Below are 20,889 nucleotides of genomic sequence, written 5' to 3' on the forward strand. Positions count from 1 at the left end.
TCTGTAAGTGAGATACACACACGCCTGATAGAAAATACTATTAGATTACACTAGAAAAATGATTGAAATTATTTTTTTGGGGGGGAAATTAAAAAAAGGTTAAACACATATGAGTCGTGGCTCATAGACTAGGGAGGGCAGCAAGTAAACACAGTAGGCTCTGTATGTCAGCAAAACACACAGGCCGGATAGAAAATTATATTAGATTACACTATCAAACAAATTTAAACTTTTTTTTTTATATTAAAATTAAGGTGAAGAAGAATAGATATGAGTGCTGGGTGGCTGCCTGGCACAGACCAATTAACCAAAAGACTGAAAAAAAATGAGGTATATTAATGCTGAGTGAGCCTGACAGACACAGGCCTGATAGTAAATGTAATTAGATTACACTAGCAAAATATATATATATATTTTTTTTTAAATTTAAAATAATGTTATAAACGGATATTAACACTGGTGGCTGCTGGCTGGCACAGAGCAATGAACCAGAGTATATGCTGTGTGACACTGGCCTGATAGAAAATGAAAAAAAATTACACTAGCAAAATAATTAAATTTTTTGGTTAGTTAAATTTAAACTAATGTTGTTAGGGAGATATCAGTAGTGGCAGTAATCACAGCATATGCTGTGAGCCTTAAACACACAGCCTGAAAGCCAGGCAAATGCTAATAAAAAAAAAAAAACGGCACGAAATATAGCCCTAAAAAGGGCTTTTTGGGGTGCTGTGGTTGCAGCAGAGATGAGTGGAGTCCTTCTGGACTGTAAATACACTAGCCTAGCTATGTTTTTCCTATTAATGTCAGGAGCAAAAACACAACACGTCCTCTCATTAAGAAAGCAAGGTCGTTATGAGTCTAAAATGGCGGATTCCGAGTAGCTGGGAGGGTCTGCGAGGGAGTGTCTGATATTGATTGGCTCTAATGTGTCAGGCGGCTGTGACATAAAGGGTCAAAGTTTCCTCAATGATGACACATAGGGGCGTATAGAACATCGCATGTGTTCGCCCACAAACGCGAACGCGAACAAGCCGATCGCGGGCGAACAGTTCGGGACATCACTATTCATATGAGGATTTCACTATTATTTAAAGCTTATTACACTAGATCCTATGGGATCTACTACTGATCATGGCAGTTTTACAGCAGTGTGGTAGAGCTGCCGCTACTAGTTACAGGTTGAGAGGCACTATATGTGAGCCGCTGAAATATTGAGCATTTCTAGTTGTACCGCAGCTTCCAAGTAATAGCAATGGCTATTGCTTTTTATTGGAGCTGCTCTGTCTTAGTAGCAATAATATCTATCACTATTATGTACGACAGCCAAAATAGCTGTACCTGGCCTGACTGTCTTTTCAACACTTAAAAGCAATTTAGCTACCATATGAATGCTTTTACATACATACAACTCATCTGACCTCACACATTAAAATGCTAACTGCCATTGAACCAAACTAATTCTGCACTTTAACCCTAACCCCGAACCTTTCTAAAACCCCACTGTATAATAACCATAAATATGACATTTCAAATCCTCTCATAGCAATTTTAACTATAAGCACACCCTAGCGCAATTTAAACCTAATGTTATCTGCCTTAAAGGGATACCAAACCCAACTTTTGTCTTTCATGATTCAGAGCATGCAATTTTAAACAACTTTACTCCTATGTTTCTTCATTCTCTGGCATACTTTATTTAAAAAAGCAGTAATGTAATTTCATATCTAAAGTTATGGCCCTATATAGCTCCCCAATAGCTAAAATCAGAGTTAATGGCATATTGTTGGCCCCGTTCCAGATATCAAATGGTACTAGGCAGGGTTGCCCTCTGTCCCCACTCATCTTCGCATGCTTCATAGAGACATTGGCCATAACTATTAGAATAATGAAGACATCTTGGGGATTCCAATACATAACACCACACATAAATTACTTCTGTATGCGGACGACGTTCTATTTTTCTTAACAGACCCAATCTCTTCGGTCCCCCGACTTATGAATGAATTTGACACCTTCTTTCACGCTTCAAACTTTCTTATTAATAACTCTAAATCTGAGATGCTCACTGTCCACTGTGACGCTGACTACCTTTGTCGCTTATCACAGAAGTGCCCCTTCCGCATACAAACAAAAAATCTAAAATACTTGGGTATCTTTTTAGCAACATCTAATCAGGAGATGTTTAATGCGAACTATGATGCTCTGCAGAGGGCTGTCACGGCCGACCTCTCCTCCTGGAGATCTAAGGGTATTTCCTGGTTGGGCCGAATAAACTCGATCAAAATGAATATACTTCCCAGGATTTTATATCTGTTGCAAACACTCCCCATCCCCCTGCCTAAGGGCTTTACACCATCCTTACAAAATAAAATTTTTGACTTCATATGGGACAAAAAGAAAGCGAGAATTAATAAAACCTTAATGTGTTTACCCGTGGTCGAAGGTGGATTGGGGGTCCCCAATATAAAAAAGTACAGACAGGCTGTTTTTTTACAGAGAATTGTAGACTGGTTTAAGAATTACGAGACTAAGAAGTGGGTGGCATTGGAACACGACATAGCAGGAAAATCACATTTAGGAACGATATGCTGGCAATCAACACCGCACTTATCCACAGACTTTAAACAGAACACTATATTAATGGAAACCTTCTCAGTATGGAAGGAGGTATTGAGGGAATACCCGAATATTACGTCACAGTTCTCCCCGCTCACACCCCTCACAGAAAATACCGAACTCCCCATAGGCCTTCTACAAAAGATTCAACACATAGAAAACCCTCTTAGAGCATTATTGCTAGTGCACTTGGGCAACGAGACGAGACTTTTTAACCTTGATGAGTTGATGGAGAAGGGTCTGACCTTCTTTAATAACTGGTTTTCTCTCCGTCAATGTCATTCCTACATATTCAAGCACCCTGAGAAACTTAATCTGCTCAGACCCCTTAAACCCTTTGAAACCCTGTGTCAGTCTAGTTCCCCCACTAGAAAGGCTTTATCCTTAATGTATACATTGCTACAAAACCCCCCAATAGGTTACACTCCATATTATATAGATAGGTGGAACGAGGAGCTAGATAATGATTTGTCAATAATCGATATTTCAAAAATGTTCACTAACGTTACTAAGGTTTCTATATCAAGTAATCTTATAGAATTAAACTTAAAGCTAATACAAAGATGGTATCTCACCCCAGTGAGGATTAATAAGCTGTTCCCTTCGGCCTCTCACAAATGTTGGAGATGCGGTGGGGGACTGGGATCCATGATTCACATATGGTGGACATGCCCATTGATAGCCCCGATCTGGACCTCTGTAATTAAAGCAACAAATACAATGACGGAACTGAATTTACCCTCAGACCCCCATATTTGGTTACTAAATGTTTTACCTAACAAAATACCAACACATAAGAAAAAGTTGATTTTCATTGCTAGCAACAGTTTAAAAAAATTGATCGCAAAAAATTGGAAGTCTCAGTACAGCCCGAGTGTGGCTGTCTGATACTCTCAATTTCAATTCATCATGTCCCTTGAAGAGTATGCTTACATGAAAAATAACAGGAGGGACATATTTTTGCTGATGAAGATCATGTGGGAATCATTTATTGACAATATTTAATTGATGTGAGATTTGACGGGGGTATGTTGGGTATGGACTTGATAGCATTGGATTTGCTGGTGGGTGAACTAACGTTACAATGAGTGGGTACTAAGCCATACAGGTATGGCATTAGAAATTTGCAGGGATAATTTGTGGAACATTGTTATACCAAGTTAAGTTGTATTATGTTTTGTTTGACTTAATCAGAAACTATGTAAGTTTCCACTTTGCATAACTTTATACATTTCTGCATTTTGTATTGTGCACTGGAAGCTTCAATAAAAATCGTTTTAAAAAAAAAAAAGCAGTAATGTAAAGCTTAGGAGCCTGCCCATTTTAGGTTCAGCACCCTGGATAGCACTTGCTTCCTATTTGGTGGCTACAATTAGCCACCAATAAGCAAGCGTAACCCAAGTTCTGAACCAAAAATTGGAGGGCTCCTAAGCTTTACAACCCTGATTTAAAAAAAAAAAAAAAAAATAGCAAGAGAACGAAGAAAAAAAAATTATAGGAGTAAATTAGAAAGTTGTTTAAAATTGCATGCTTTATCTGAATCATTAAAGAAAACATTTGGGTTTAGTATCCCTTTAAGCCCTTTCCACAATACAACCTTTACCAATTAAAGCACCAAGTGTAATTCAACTCTAATTGTGACTACTGAGATGCCCAGCACAAATAATATTAATTTCAAATTATTTAGACTTCCAGCATAATTAATTCTTAATGTTACAGATTTTTTTCTGTCCTGATCCCTTTTATTGCAATTAACCCTAACTGTGACCATCAAGCAAGGAATACTTATTACAGTATTTTACCAACTACAATATTAGTTAAATACTTACAATTTTTTTCTTGAATTTTACATTTTATGTAGGTTTATGAAAACACTCAAAATATTACTTGCATGAAAAAATAGTTTGGTACATTTGAATTGCTGAATAGCTTTTAAAAATGGTGATAACACTTGTCATGTTTTGTAACCAACTCATATATTTGTGCTTCATTTCAGTGAGTCTGAACCATGCATATCCCAAATTGGCTCCATACAGGCCTCCGGCTCAACTTATCTCTCCTCCTCTGCTACTGTCTGTGGTATTAAATATTATACTCAGCCTAGCAATGCAAATATGTGGCTTCCTCATTGTCCAACATCAGAGTTGGTATGGATCCAGAAACTTTAATAGGTAATATAAAGCAACCTAATCTACTTTTACCTTTTTACTTTTTTACTTTTGATAAATGCACATAAGTATAAAGTGAAGGATGAAACCAATGTTGTTTTCATGAAAAGAGCAGAACCAGGGCAAGGGGTAATTATTATTATTATCAGGTATTTGTAGAGCACCAACAGATTCTGCAGTGCTATAAACGTAGGCGGTATACAAGATAACATTTATAGGGATTAAATGGGTAGAGGGCCCTGCCAAGAGTTGCACAGTTGTAGTTGGCTCTTATGAAGGTGATCTACAAACAGCTTGGCTCATAGGCTTACATGCTAAGGGGTTCAATGGGATATCAATGAAGTTAAGAAAGGTTAGTGTAGGTTGTATGCATCCCTGAATAGTAGAGTCTTTAGGGAGCGCTAATTATCTAAAAATGGAGGGTAGTAGGTTCAGGAGTAACTTTTATGCAGAAATGGTGGTTGATTCATGGAATCCTGAGAATCAGTTAAGCTCACATTTTGGAATGAAGTAGGTAGACTCTGCTGGCCTCATGACCATCAAAATCTATGAAATATAGATTAAGAAGATAACATACATTGTGATCTTTCTCTCTACTGAATCCTTTTTATTTTGTTTTGTTTGTACAAATCCAGTACTTGTCTTTTTCCCCAGTGGCTGTTATCTCGACAATACCAGTAGTATTAATGAAACAGAACCTTTGGAAGACACTAGCGGAGAATTCAGATCTTATGAGAACACCACAGTCTGGCTGATGGGTACCCTAAACTGTCTCATTGTGGCACTTGTATTCTCTAAAGGAAAGCCATTCCGAAGGCCCATATATACCAATTGTAAGTACATTTAATACTACAGTAACTTTTCTTTATGACCTATAAAGATAAACATAAGTTTCAAACATTTTACCATTTCAAACTTTCATCCTCAATTATGTTTTTGCATCAAAATCCATAAATACACAACTCTATTTATAATTTTAAAGGAACATCAAATTTAAAATAAGATTATTTGGGAGACTACAATAAAAACATGGGCCTGTTTGCAAATTATTTAAAAAAAAAAAAAAGCAATCCTATATAATAAAACAAAAAAAAAACAGAGCAGCTGCACTCAAACTCAAATAATTATTATAAGAGAAAAACGGGTGCTACCTAGAAGAATATATTTTTAACAAACATAGCAAGAAAGTAGATTCCCCAAATAAGGGGTTTCCAAAAGTCTAGGCTAAACCAGCACAACTGTAGATAATAAAAACTCAAGAAACATAAGTGTCAAAAGTTAAAACATCCTTTAATAAATCACACAAATCACAAACATACCACATTCATACATGGGATCCCAATAAATAAAAGTCGATGGGCTGAGAGAGAGCTTCTGGTGCACCAGGGCGAACTGGATAGATATATATAAATCAATGATGTTAGATATTTGTAATCCACAAAATAAATAATTCTTTATCTTTAAAGTCCCCAAAAGTGCCGCTCAGCCGAACTAGCCGGACCAAACCCTCGACCCAGGAACGTGATCAAATCACTTTTAAAGCATACCTTAGAAGCCGTGCGTGCATACGATATTCACAGGTGCAGTAGCTGTCATGTCCTTATTTGCACAGATTGGTAAGCAGTACTACCTGTGTCCGTGGCGCTACCGGCAGTATCTTCAATGCTGTAATAGTACGTGGTCTTCCAGGGCAGGTCGGGGCTAGCCGGGATCCAATGCTGCGGTGAACAGAAAAGCTGCAAAGCACCATATAATAAAAGGCCAAGTGTGTTTGTCTGAAGCTGTCATGCGCAGTAGAGACTGCGTGCGAGGACTAACACACTTGGCCTACCTCACCTGGGATCTGGCGTGGAGTGGGCGTGGCCGACCGGGTGTGACGTGGGTGGGGTCAGGCAAGACGCAGTTGGGGCGTGGGCGGGGTCGGATGCGCCGTGAGAGTCGAGATAGAGAGCTCTAAAGAGGGGGGATAGAGAGATCAGAAGAGGGGGGATAAAGAGAGGGGGGAGAGACAGCAAAAGAGAGGGGGGAGAGACAGCAAAAGAGGGGCATAGAGAGAGCAAAGGAGAGACAGCAAAAATAGGGGGGAGAGCAAAAAGAGGGGGGAAGAGAGAGAGCAAAAGAGAGGAAGAGAGACAGCAAAAGAGAGAGGAGAGAGAGAGCACAAAAGAGGGGGAGAGAGCTCAAAAGAGGGGGAGAGAGCTCAAAAGAGAGGGGGAGCGAGAGAGCGCAAAAGAGGGGGGAGAGAGAGCGCAAAAGAGAAGGGGGAGAGAGAGAGCAAAAGAGAGGGGGGAGAGAGCGCAAAAGAGGGGGGAGAGAGTGTAAAAGAGGGGGGAGAGAGCGCAAAAGAGGGGGGAGAGAGAGCTAGAGCAAAAGATAGGGAGAGAGAGCAAAAGAGGGGGAGAGAGAGCGAACAAAAGAGGGGGGAGAGAGCAGAAGAGGGGCGGGGAAGAGAGAGCGCAAAAGAGAGGGGGGAGAGAGAGGGAGCAAGGGTTGGAACCGCGGTACTTAAAAAAAATTGGCCCGTGTACATGGGCTATAGGACTAGTTATCAATATTTGAAGGAGATCATTAAATTGTGATTTGCAATGAAAATTATAATAAATTTAAGAGATGGCATCCTATAACAGTGCCATGTTTGAAGTCACTAAGCTATTCAGTATGACCCATTGTCCTGCCAATGTTTGTCTATGGAGTTTCCATGGCTATGTGCTGGAGTATATGCACCTGTTAGCTATGGGTGGGGCTAAAACACCTGAAATTAGTAAAACTATTAGGGGTGTCCACATATGTTTGGCCATGTAGTGTACATACATAGGAGCAACAAGCATCACAAGGGGGTAGGAGGTCAGGTGGACAGTCCAGGCACTCAGGGCAGCACATGCTGGCACAAGATGGCTTAAAGGGACACTCAGGTTAAATTAAATTTTCATGATTCAGATACAGCATGTAATTTTAAACAACTTTCCAATTTACTTCCATTAAAAAAAATGAGCACAGTCTTTTATATTTACAACTTTTGAGTCACCAGATCCTACTGAGCATATGCAAGAATTCACAGACTATACGTATATGCATTTGTGATTGGCTGATTGCTATCACATGGTACAAGGGGATTGGAAATATATATAACTTTGAAATTTGTTATAAAAAAAATCTACTACTCATTTGAAGTTCAGACTAAGTGCTATTGCATTGTCTTATTATCTTGCATTTGTTGATTATGCAAATCTAATGTGTTGACTGGTCCTTTAAGGAATAGCACATACAAACATACATGTTTTGGAGTGGCAAGCAGCACCAATGGGCAGGAGGAAAGACGGACAGTAAGGGCATCCAGGAGCACTACAAGAGCTGTGGTACAAGGCTGTATATTACTACAGGAGCTACCTGTTTGCTCCTGCCTTTACATTTTTCTTCTAAGAATGATTGCCTAGAGGGCTGAAGATGTTCCCAAAATATGAACCATACTATGAAAAGCTGAAGATGTTGTTGTTTCAAATGCTGCTGTACATCCTTTCCACTCCCTACACCCTGTAATGAAATTTTGATTGCACAGCTAAAGATACCCCAAACATTTAGGTATTAACAACAATAACAGCTATTTCAAGAGCTGAAGATACTCAAAAAATATCAGCAACTGTTTCCATGGCTGAACTTGCCTTTTTGTCTGTATGACTTGTAATGGGACATTCAAAAGCACACATTTAAATACCCCCCCCCCCATAAAAAAGCATCTTACTGAAGACCTAAATATAATATCCCCCACTCTTCTTTTTAGGATAGATTCGCCCAAAATAGGAACAGATATTTGAATTTCTGGAGCAGCAGCAACGCCAGTGGAAAGTGTTAGAAAAAGGGGGTTGTGGGTGGCGCCACTGAAGGCTAACTGTGTAGCAAATAAAATAAATAGTATAAATAATTAATACAATACCAATGCTGTAAGTCAATTACGATCAAATGCCAAAAATTATTTGTTAAAAAGCCCCTAAAGTCTAAACGTAAGGTAATAACTTATAGTCTCACTAAACCTTCTATGCTCAAATAATTAATGCAAATTACAAAAATAGATTTTGATAATAAAATTAATTTAATATTAATACATAAAATCAATACACAATCAAATACATATAGCTATAATTGCACCGGTGCTAGTAAACTAAAATGCCATCAATTAAACATATATTAAATTCATAAGAGGTCTAAAAAGCAATTTCATAAATATTAGCTATGACTATTTCACTATTTCATACAGAGCTAAATACACAAACAAAGATACATTAGTTCATAAGAATAAAACAGCATTGTAAAATAAACGGTAGGACAGAAACAAAAATTATAAGAGAGTTAATATAGCAGCATCTCTTAATGTCCCTTTGAATAGCTTTGATATCCCTTTAAATAACTTTGCAGCGTGAGTGCTAAAATGTTTCAGTTAATCCTGTTCCAGATAAAAGATGGTAATGTTGCAACATATATTACAAATGACTTGACTTTTTTTCTTCTAGTGTGCTTGTAACTTAGTTTTGTAACTTTATAGCAGGTTAGAGGTGAATCAAAACAGTGTAGATAGGTTTTAGATTAACAGTTCTCACCTACACGCCAGGTAATCCCTTAATGGAACACAGTCTGATCCCAATGTTAAATAACCACCGGGTTATCTCCTTAACAATTGGACCTTGCTCCTCGATGAAAGGTAAAGTGTAGTCAGCAGCTTTCTACTTTAGCCGTAAGAAAAATATTGATATATAGTACTCCAGGCTGCTACTTGGTTAATCCTGTTTTGGCATTTTTCTTATTATGAACCACTCTTTTAAGGAATGAAGATGCCCCAAAAATAGGACCAGCCATTTGAAGTTATGAAAGTGTATCAAAATATTCCCCTCCTTTAGACCTGTAAGTGGGCATATAATATGCAGCTGAATATTTCCTATAAATAGGTCAAGCCATTTGAAAATATGCATATTAAATACAACATCCCCCAAGTAACCACCCCACCTTAGGCCCTGCAATTGGAAACGGAATAAACAGCATTTTTGAAAGCTGAACATTGACCAGAAGATAACATCCACAAGGCCACCACCCCTCATTAGGACCTGTAACAGGACATGTAATATGCAGCTATAGATGCCCAAACAATATGGACAGCATTTGAAAAGCTGAAGATGCTCTACAAAGAAACAGCAGTCATCTGACTATTATGAGTAGCACCTGTGAATTAGAGAGGGCTGTGTCTTGTCGTGCTGGATTCCCTGGCACCTTATGCAGGAGTGGCAAAGGTGGTGCTCAATTGCCTGGAATTGTATCCAGGAGTAACACAGGTGGGGCTGGATGCAATGGCAGATTGGGTAGCAGTGCCTACTTTTGTTTCTTATTTTTGTCTTCAAAAATCTTCATGTTGTAAGGGCACACCTTTGTCAGGGACACTGCGAACACAGTTAGATCATTTGATCCCCACTGAAAACTACAGATTACAATGATCATTGTAATATTAACTGATTTTATATAACGTTACAGTTGAGTTATAGTTTTGGAATCTAAAGATTGGGATTTGGCACTGTGTTGGGCATGTGTGCCAGCTGCAGTGTGGGCACTCACCAAGCACTCCCACAGAAACAAACAGATAAGCTGTATGTAATATTATTTATGTAATGGAAGATACAGCACAGCTTTGAAATATAAATATTTTCCCTTTTTTTTTTTAAGCACATGTGCCAACTGTGTGGAGTTGGCAGTAGGTAGTCACACAAAGCCTGCAAGGCTGTTTGGTATGGTATTGCGGTGGAATTATATTTTTATGCCAAATACAGCCAAAAAAAGGTTAAAAGTTTCCTAGTCCCACTTCCACCCTGTAGCACCCCTTAGTCTTTTTTTTCTTCCCTAATAGTATAATGATGATGGCACTGGGCATTTAATTTTAGAAAGTTGGAGCAGAGGCAGGCAATTGAATTTCTTTGTGGTATGGGATTGCAGTTAATTGGATAGGATATAGTGCCAATGCAGCAGAAAGTTTTTTAACTTTCCCATTTTTTTTTCTTCCTTGTTCCCCCAGCCCACGTTTCCCAGTCCAACTTTCACCCTGTTTCAACCCTTATTCTTCTTTTTTAGTATTATAGTGCCGAATTGCAGAAAGGCAAGAAGGAAGGTAATGTCAGTGGCAGCAAGATAACCTAGTGTGGAGTGAAAGCCAAATGAGATGCAGGGACTTATATCACATTCTTAAGCCATCCCTTAATGAGGTCAGGTCTGGCCAATAAAAAGAGTGAAAGTTACCTACTAGTTGGCTAACAGAGGAGGCAGTTAATAAAGAGAGACCTTGATTGAGTAGTATTGGATAGGGAGGTTTCCTAATGGTGAGAAAGCTGGGTAACGAATGGGTGAAGAGACAGGAAAGACAGGTACATTATTTTTTACTGTGCTATCTATCATTTGTTGGACTTCTCATTTGGGTTTCAAACAAATATAAAGAATACAGGAAAATGATTTTGGTTGCATTGATCTGAATCTAATTGTACATGTCTAGGAATAACTGAATGGACTAAGTTTTTGTTTCAATTAAATCTATTTGTTTTTGTCAGGTGCTTCATAAGCACACATTTTGGATTGCAAAACATCCTATTTTGATTTTCAAATGTTTTACACTTACATTTACCCTCATTTAAAAGTTAAAATTAGTTTTTAATGCCTTTAAAACTATAAAACTATCAGGAGTAAAGGGGATGTATTCCTAACAAGTCTGTCTATGATCAACAAGAGTTATCCTATTCTTAAAGCCACAGATGCTAGGACAAGCAGATGTTTCTTGTATAATTAGCAGAATGATTTTTCTTCTGGATGGATTGGGAGCATTCAAAGATCCTTTAGACAGAAAGGTAATACATGCTACAAAAATAATGCAGTGTTGTGGTAGTCATGTTTAAGCTAGTTGTTTATAGATTTTGAAGTTGCCAGGATTGTCAGGTTTATCTGACAGATCTCAAAACAGAGGTAGCTTTTGCCATAGAAACTGAAAATGATTAGCTTAATGTTTTCTTTGCTTGCATGATGCAGGAGGTTGTTGTAAAACTGCTGTTTTGGCAGGAGTGGAAAGAAAACTCTAATAGAGACCCTATCTCCCCAGCAATTTGTTTGACAGACACACGGGATCCCCACTTTTAAAGAGGTGAATTAAATAAGTGGTTACTTGTTCTCTTAGGACAAATGTGTCCTTGTAGTAATTTAAATCACCTGCCCCACCTCTAACCAGCGAGTATTTCTATGGACTGGTTAGAAGGACAATTACAGACCCCTATCTTCCCCTATTATTTAGATAGAGTGGGATGAAATCCCTCATTTAACAGATGTTTTGAAATGTAAAAGAATGCTAAATTGCAATACACTTTAAATCTACTTGTGTTAGCCAAAATAATGACTTACAAAAGCTCAAATATCTCTAATAAATGAATATATTTCTATTTCAGATATATTTGTCATTGTTATTTTGGTTCAGACAGCAGTTTGCCTTTTTATGCTCTTTGCGGATATTCAGAACTTGTACATAGCTATGGAAGTAAGTATAAAAATGTCACAAGTGAAAAGTATTAGTAGCTAAAAATGTATATTATGCTGCAACACCAGCAACAATACAATAACGTTAGTGCAAATAATGTTGTGTTTATTAAGCTATACTGTAACTGTTTGTCATGTACCTTATAGATTGAACACTTAAAGGAAAAGTCTACTTAAAATTGAAATTTTTTATTGTTTAAAAAGATAGATAATCCCTTTATTACCCATTCCTCAGTTTTGCATAACCAACACTGTTATATTAATACACTTTTTACCTCTGTGATTACCTTGTATCTAAACCTCTGCAGACTGCCCCTTATCTCAGTACTTTTGACAGACTTGCATTTTAGCCAATCAGTGATGACTTTTAAATAACTCCACTAGAGTGAGCACAATGTTATCTATATGACACACATGAACCCTATACCTAACCTGCTAGGTCGCCCATGGAATATATTACACTGCTAGCGATATATCCCAAATAAAATGCAGGTTACTTCCCTTTAATGCTCAGCTAACTTCCACAGAATGTCCGCATCTACGTCATGTCTTCGCTATACCTGATTAATAAAGACAAAAAAAACTTCCTATTATAACTATAGGAGCTATGGCGATACATGTATATAAAATGTTTAAATGATTTGCATTTTCCTTTATAATGCATATTAATTGAAAGGGATATGAAACCTAACGTTGGTTAATATTGCATGCTCTATCTAAATTGTGAAAGAAAAAAATTGGGTGTTCATATCCCTTTAACTATTGTACAGAGTTTAAGCATTCTTTTTTTTAAAATCTGTACAATACTTAAATTAATATGCATTATACACTAACATGCATATAATTTAAACATTGTATATACATATACTGCTCCTCTAAACTATTTACCCCTTACGCACCCTCACCCCCAGTGCATCCTAACTCCGTTACACTATTAACCCCTGATCATCTGCCATATCCTATTAACCTAATAACCCTCTAACCTATTAACCCCTAAACCCCCAATACTTCCCAATGCAAACACCCCTAACCGATTAACCTCTAAACTGCCATAACCCCCCATCCCTAGAAACCCCCTAACCTATTTACCTCTAAACCCGCCACAACCCAACCAATGCAAGCTAGCCCTACACTACTTCACTACCTAACAGCTAACCCCTCGGCGGTGCTCCTCTTCTTTCTTTATGGCGGCGGTCCTCCGGGTGGTTCTCTTCAACTTCATGTCGGCGGTCCTCTTCTTCCATCCGATACTTCTTTTCTTTTTATCTTCTGTCAGACGTCCTTTACATGCAGTCACCACTGCACACTGGAGCTTGAATCCGAGGTTCCTTCATATATAGGGGTGTCCTTGCATTTCTATTAGCTGAATTTTGAATTCTTAGTCTAATCAACCAATAGAATTAAAGCTTTTCCTATTGTTTGATTAGACTAAGAATTCATAAATCAGCCAATAGAAATGCAAGGGCACCTCACATTCAAGCTTCAGTGTGCGGCGATGACCGCATGAGGACGTCTAAGAGAAGATAAGAAAAAAAGAAGTATTGGATGGAAGATGGAATAAAAAACTTTGGGGTTTAGAGTTTTTTTTGTTCTTTTTAGAATAGGACTTTTTAATTTTTTGCCCAAAAGAGCTGAAATTACTTTAGGGCAATCTTTTTTAGGATAGAGTTTCTTTTTTAGGATAGGGATTTTTTATGTTAGGGTTTTAAGCTGCAAAATGTTTCAGAATCATTGTCTATCCATAGACAAAGATTCTGAAACATTTTGCAGCTTTCTTGTTCTTAATGTTCACTCACAGTGGTTTATGCTGATTGTCATTTATAAGGATCAGTGCTGCAACACCTCATCTTGAGAAAGCCCTGTAGAGGGAGAAACGCGTTGATGTTTGTTGCCATTATCTAACTTCAAAGAGTACCTCACAGCCACCAATTGCTGTCACAGATTGATGCCTGTTTGCCGTCTGTGAAACTCTGAAACTCTGAACTTTACATTATCCTGGTGCTTGCTTATGTACCGAAACTACAAGCCTTATTGAAGGTTGAAAAACTGAACTTTATACCTACTCGAACAGCTGCACTGAGCATACAGCACCTCTCAATAGTATCCTGCGTGCTTTTGGGCACATAAAGAGCGGATACCTTGTTGCTGTGGAACCAAGCAGCTGAAACCTGAGAGCGATCACACAGGGACCAATCGGAGTGCTAAGCCTGGCTAGCGCCCATATAGGTGACGTCACTTCCGCTACGGCGGTAATTTTCTTTTTTCTTTTATCGAGAGACGCATTGTTTGGGGGTAAGCCTGCATCATCTTTCCATACAAAAATTGTACCTGGACTGTTCAAATCCATTTGGCCATAAGGATAAACATTCTAATATTGTTGGTGTACTGGCAAATCCCTTTTATATACGGAGACGTCCGTTTTTAGTTTTTTTGTACTTTATTTGTTTTTGCTGCATTAAATTTTAGGCAGAGCCTTGCTAAATAGCACAAGTTTGTCACTGTTTTATTTAATTTAATTTAACTTTTTTGGTTATTCATAGTATGCACAAATCACTTTATCACTAAGTATTTCACACCATTGATATATTTCTGATCATAATTGATGATTTGACACATATTTATGTGTCACATTATTACTTATATTTATTAGTTTGCTGCACTTTGCTTCACTTTAGCTATAGCGCTCCTGTTTAACATTAATCTCTGTCTACTCCATTCACCTATGTTAGGGACTTTTTAGGTATATCAGGAGTTTGGTGTTTTTACCCTGCGCTTTTTAATCTACACTTCAGTATTTTTGTAATGCATTTTTTTTGGCAAAAGAGCTACCTACCAAATGCCCTTATCAGGGCATTGCTCAACAAAATGCCTTTCTCATGGCATCTTTTTTAGGATAGTTTAGTTTTTTTTAAATTTAGGATTTTTTTCTAATAAGGCTTTGTTTTTTATGGACAAAATAGCTATGTTCACTTTAGGGCACTGCCCTACCAAATGCCCTTATCAGGGTAATTTTTTTTTTTTTTAAGAAAAGCTTTTAATAAGGGGGTTTTAGATTAAGGATTTTTGGGCCAATTAAAAGAGCTTAATCACTTTAGGGGAATTCCATTTTCAGGGCAATTTTTAGAGTAGGTTTTAATATTAGTGTTGGGTTTTTTATTTAGGGGTGGGCTTATTTTTTAAGGGGACTTTAGTTTTAGGATAGGCATAAGTGGATTTTTATTTTTGTTAGTGCTTTTGTTTTTTTGTAATGTGTTTTTTTTATTTTATTTTTTAATGTTAGCGTTTGTTATTTTGTCTAACTTAGGGGGTGTTTGGTTAGGGGTCTTGGGGGTTAGCTGTTAGGTAGTTAAGTAGTGTAGGCTAGATTGTGTTTGGGGTTTGTGGCAGTTTAGGGGTAATAGGTTAGGGTGTGTGTGTGGTGGGGGTTTATGGTTTTTAAGGGTTTAATAGGTTGTGAAGTTTATTGTGGTGGGCTATTGGCGGTATAGGTTTAATAGGTTAGGAAGTTTATTGCGGTGGGCTATTGGCAGTTTAGGGGTTAAGTAGTGTAGGGTCGGTTTGTGGTGGTGGGTTATGTCGGTTTAGGGGTACATAGGTATATTTATTAGGCTTGGTGCTATATTTTTAAAAGGGATCCTTTACTTTACATCCCCAATGTCGGAGACGATGCTGCTTGTAATATCTTCCAGCATCACCACCCATTGTGAAGTATAGTAAAACGCCTCTCGCCGATGCTCCCTTTAAACAGTAATGTCAGCGATTTGGACAACCAATCGTATTAGTTACAAATAGGTCAAAGTGTAAGAGTCCGCTTCCTTAATGGCAAAGAAGTTCAAAAAGAAAAATAAGGCACACAAAAAAAAGGGAGCGGCAGAGGGTACTTCAAGGAAAAGTCACTAGATCAATGTTCATCTATGTATGGGATAAGTTACCCCTCACCTCACTAACATGAAAGCAAAATTATATTGGTTGCCTCTGGAAGCTCAAGGTTTTTGCTGAAGAGAAAATTCTCAAATGTCTGTGAAACAAAACAAGGAGCATAACAATAATACAGTTTAACACAACTTACAAGAACATATATAAACACATGATCATGTAAAATGTCACATTGAAATTCACAGGATTAGTCAATGGGAAGATCAATACTTAATCAGGTAATTGGGCCTAAGGTGATATAAGCCTAACAAACATAAAGTTTAAGGTTTACCAATATGTCATCTGAATATGGGGTGTCTATGGATCCAGGAACATTCTGCAACTACATTCAGGGCCACAACTGGTTGTTGACATAAAACATCAAAACCATCCAAAGTGGAGGAAAAGGGGTCGACATATAACTACTAAACATTAAGCATGCTTTAGATGTGAGTTTGGATTACATTGTTAGTGTAAATTTTGCTATAACCTTAGGGGGGTGGGCAAAGCACCGATCTGGACGCATCTCGGCCAGAGCAACCAGCCATGGATCTCCAGGCAAGTGGAAAAGAAGAGAAGAAGAAAAGAGGGTGAAGGGGGGGAGTGATAGGAAGAGATGGGAGGAGGGCAAAGAGAATTAATGGGGGTTGGGTTTAAGAGGGGACACCTGACTTGATCTCGCCATGTTCTGGGCCTCCTGGTGCATAAACCAGATCTCCTATGTGGACCAGTACGCTTTCTCCTTATTGAGGTTCCGGTAAAAGCCTCTTTCCATTTTAGCAAACAGGCTTACTGAGTCAATCACATTACATAATGTGGGGGAGCAGGGTTTTTACAGTTTCTTGCAATGCAAATTTTCATTGGAGCGAGTACAAAAATGAGCAATCTCGAGATGTCCTTTCGAATTTTGGAAGGGAAAAGGTTAAACAAAGCTACCTCTGGTTTCATTTCAACATTGCCACCCAGCTTCTTACAAAGTAGAAACACCTGATCGGGCAGTACCACCAGACATGGAGATCTGAGCCTCTCTCACCGCATTGTCTCCAGCAGAGAGGGAATGGGAGGGGAACATCTGGGAGAGTCTAAGAGGTGTGTAGTGCCAACGAAGTAAGATCTTCATATATAACTCGATCGAGTTAGCACAATGTAGTTAGTTAACAAGATGGCTCTGTGCATCGCCTTATCCAGTAATGACCTTGAACAGTCAGATTCCCAGGCTCTAGCCTGCCATAGTTTGTATGAGCTAGAGAATGAGAGGATTGTTTCATAGTGCCATGAGAGAGCTCTTGGGAGTCCTGTCCAGACTTCCTGGCCTTTTCCCATGGGGTAAGGTCTCGTAACTTTGATCTGGGAAGCCCCAAGATAGCAGGAGACTGCAGATTCTGGAGTATTCAAACACAAACCGGGGGGGGGGGGGGGTGGAAGGAAAGTCTAGTTTGATCTGATCTGGGGTCTTAAGGGCTCACTGATATAATTGGGAAACAACCTGAATGCCCTTTGATTTCCATTGGGGGCCATGAGAGTCCGGGAGGGCCTGAAGAAGGCCAGAAATCGATTGGATTAGGGATGGGTAAACCCACCTGGCCCTGTCAAAAACTTTTTCAGCATCCAATGACAGGGCCAGCATGGGCAGAGACAATCTCTTTGCCTCCGAAAAAGTGTTAAGGACACTTCCGGTGTTGTCTGGGCCCTCCCTACCCAAAGTGAACCCAAGTTGATCTGAATGTACCAGTTTTGGGAGAAGTTGGCAAAGACAATTCGCCCAGAGCTTAGCGTATAGCTTTACGTCAAGGTTAATCAAGGAAATGGGGCGGTAACTGCTGCATTGGGTGGGATCTTTTCCTTGTTTAGGAATTGTTAGAATGGTGGCCTGGAGAAATTCTTTATTAAGAGAGCCAAGTTCTTGTGCTTCAGAGAAGAAGTTCAGAAGGACAGGGGTCAGGAGAGGGCGGAATGTTTTATAGAAAAGAGTCGTAAACCCATCTGGGCCGGGGGCTTTTGTATTTTGCATATGTTTAATTGCTAACTGAAGTTTGGAGGGGGAGAAGGGAGCCATCAGGTCCTCACTAGCCGAGTCCTCCAACGAGGGGAGGTTTAGTTTACCTAGAAATGTTGAAATAGCTTCTAGGGGTAAATCAGGTGAAATTCTATCCTGATTTAGATTGTATAGCTTAGTATAGTAACTGACAAAGGCTTCTCCAGCATCCCTAGGAGATGTGACCAATTTGCCATCTTTTTCAATAGCTAGAATTCTAGAGGCCGCAGTTCTACCTCTTAATTTATGGGCTAAGATGGCTGAGGCCTTATTACCTTGATAATATAGTAGCTTTTTAAATCTATCGCAGGCGTCCCGGACTCTTTCCAATTTTTTTATTTTAATTTGGGCCCTTAACAAAGTTATCTCTGCAGCAATTTTCGGAGAGGGGTTGGATTTATTGATCAATTCTTTGGCTCTCAAACTTGCGACCAGAAGTCCCAAGGGAGCACTCCTCTGAGAGCACAGGGAAGCTTGTTTTTTAATACAAATTCTTTGCAGGTAAGATTTGAGGGAAGCCAACAAGATCTGATAGGAGGGATATGTTTTTTCATTAAACGGTAAGAATTCTGAGATAGAGGACTGAATTAGAGGTTTAAATTCCGGGTCTTCCCAGAGGTTCTTAAGAAGTTTCCAAGATGGAGCAATCATGTTCTGAGTATCTATGGAGAACATGAGGGTCAGAATATCATGGTCTGACCAGGAACAGATTCTAATCAGGGACTTGGTAACTTTGTTCAGAGTCCAAGAGTCGGTAAAAAAGTAATCTAATTTAGAGTAGGAGTTATGTGATCTAGAGAAAAATGTAAAGTCCCTGTCGCTTGGGTGAAGGGCCCTCCAGACATTGAAGAGATTTTATTAGGCTATAATAGATCTACATTTGGAGGCTGTGTTAATCGTGTAGGAATCTATCACCGAGATTACAAGTTTTGCGGTAACAGGGGTGCGGTGCTAACGCTCAGTTTTTTCTCACCGCTCACTTAAGACAACGCTGGTATTACAGGTTTTTTTCAACCCGGCGTTAGCCTCTAAAAAGTGAGCAGAGAGCAAAATTTAGCTCCACATCTCACTGTAATACCAGCGCTGCTTACGGTAGTGGTGAGCTGGCTAAACGTGCTTGTGCATGATTTCCCCATAGGGATCAATGGGGCTGAGCCGGCTGTAAAAAAAAACCTAACACCTGAAAAAAAGCAGCGTTTAGCTCCTAAAGCAGCATTGATTCCTATGGAGAAACACTTTTATGTCTACACCTAACACCCTAACATGAACCCTGAGTCTAAACACCCCTAATCTTACACTTATTAACCCTTAATCTGCCGACCCCGACATCGTCACCACCTGCATTATATCATTAACCCCTACTCTGCCGCTCAGGACACCGCCGCTACCTACATTATACTTATGAATATAATGATCTGCTGCCCCCAACATTGCCGACACCTACATTATATTTATTAACCCCTAATCTGCCGCCCCCAATGTTGCTGCAACTTAACTAAACTTATTAACCCCTAATCTGCCGCCCACAACGTCGCCGCCACTATAATAAATATATTAACCCCTAAACCTAAGTCTAACCCTAACCCTAACACTCCCTAACTTAAATATGATTTTAAATAATCTAAATAAAATAACTACAATTAAATAAATTATTCCTATTTAAAACTAAATACTTAACTTACCTATAAAATAAACCCTAAGATAGCTACAATATAACTAATAGTTACATTGTAGCTATATTAGGTTTTATTTTTATTTTACAGGCAAGTTTGTATTTATTTTAACTAGGTACAATAGATATTTAATAGTTATTAACTATTTAATAACTACCTAGCTAAAATAAATACAAATTTACCTGTAAAATAAACCCTAACCTAAGTTACAATTACACCTAACACTACACTATAATTAAATTAATTACCTAAACTAACTACAATTAAATACAATTAAATTAAATAAACTAAAGTACGAAAAAAAACCAAACACTAAATTACAAAAAATAATAAAATAATTACAAGAATTTTAACTAATTACACCAACTCTAATCCCCCTAATAAAATAAAAAAGCCCCCAAAAATAAAAAAAATCCCTACCCTATACTAAATTACAAATAGCCCTTAAAAGGGCCTTTTGCGGGGCATTGCCCCAAAGTAATCAGCTCTTTTACCTGTAAAAAAAAATACAATACCCCCCCAACATTACAACCCCCAACCCACACACCCAACCCTACTCTAAAACCCACCCAATCCCCCCTTAATAAAACCTAACACTAACCTCTTGAAGATCACCCTACCTTGAGACGTCTTCACCCAGCCGGGCACAAGTGGTCCTCCAGAGGGGCAGAAGTCTTCATTCGATCCGGGCAGAAGAAGACCTCCAGACGGGCAGAAGTCTTCATCCAGGTGGCATCTTCTATCTTCATCCATCCGGAGCGGGTCCATCTTGAAGCCAGCCGACGCGGAGCATCCATCCAGACCGATGACCACCCAACAAATGACGGATCCTTTAAATGACGTCATCCAAGATGGCATCCCTTGAATTTCGATTGGCTGATAGGATTCTATCAGCCAATCAGAATTAAGGTAGGAAAAATCCTATTGGGTGATGCAA

The 20,889-nt window shown here is 38.7% G+C and overlaps 1 protein-coding gene across 2 annotated transcripts in view; it reads left to right on the plus strand.

Annotated features, from left to right (window-relative positions):
• Window positions 1-20,889, plus strand: part of LOC128656359 (probable cation-transporting ATPase 13A4) — a 355,156-nt gene that overhangs the window by 327,757 nt on the left and 6,510 nt on the right. For both annotated transcript variants that reach the window (XM_053710219.1, XM_053710218.1), the window contains 3 exons: window positions 4,613-4,787; window positions 5,439-5,617; window positions 12,242-12,330. In XM_053710219.1, coding sequence (XP_053566194.1) covers window positions 4,613-4,787; window positions 5,439-5,617; window positions 12,242-12,330 — 443 coding nt within the window. The remainder of the gene's footprint in view (window positions 1-4,612; window positions 4,788-5,438; window positions 5,618-12,241; window positions 12,331-20,889) is intronic.

Source organism: Bombina bombina, chromosome 4 (genome assembly GCF_027579735.1).
Source record: "Bombina bombina isolate aBomBom1 chromosome 4, aBomBom1.pri, whole genome shotgun sequence".
In the NCBI taxonomy this organism is placed as follows: Eukaryota; Metazoa; Chordata; class Amphibia; order Anura; family Bombinatoridae; genus Bombina; species Bombina bombina.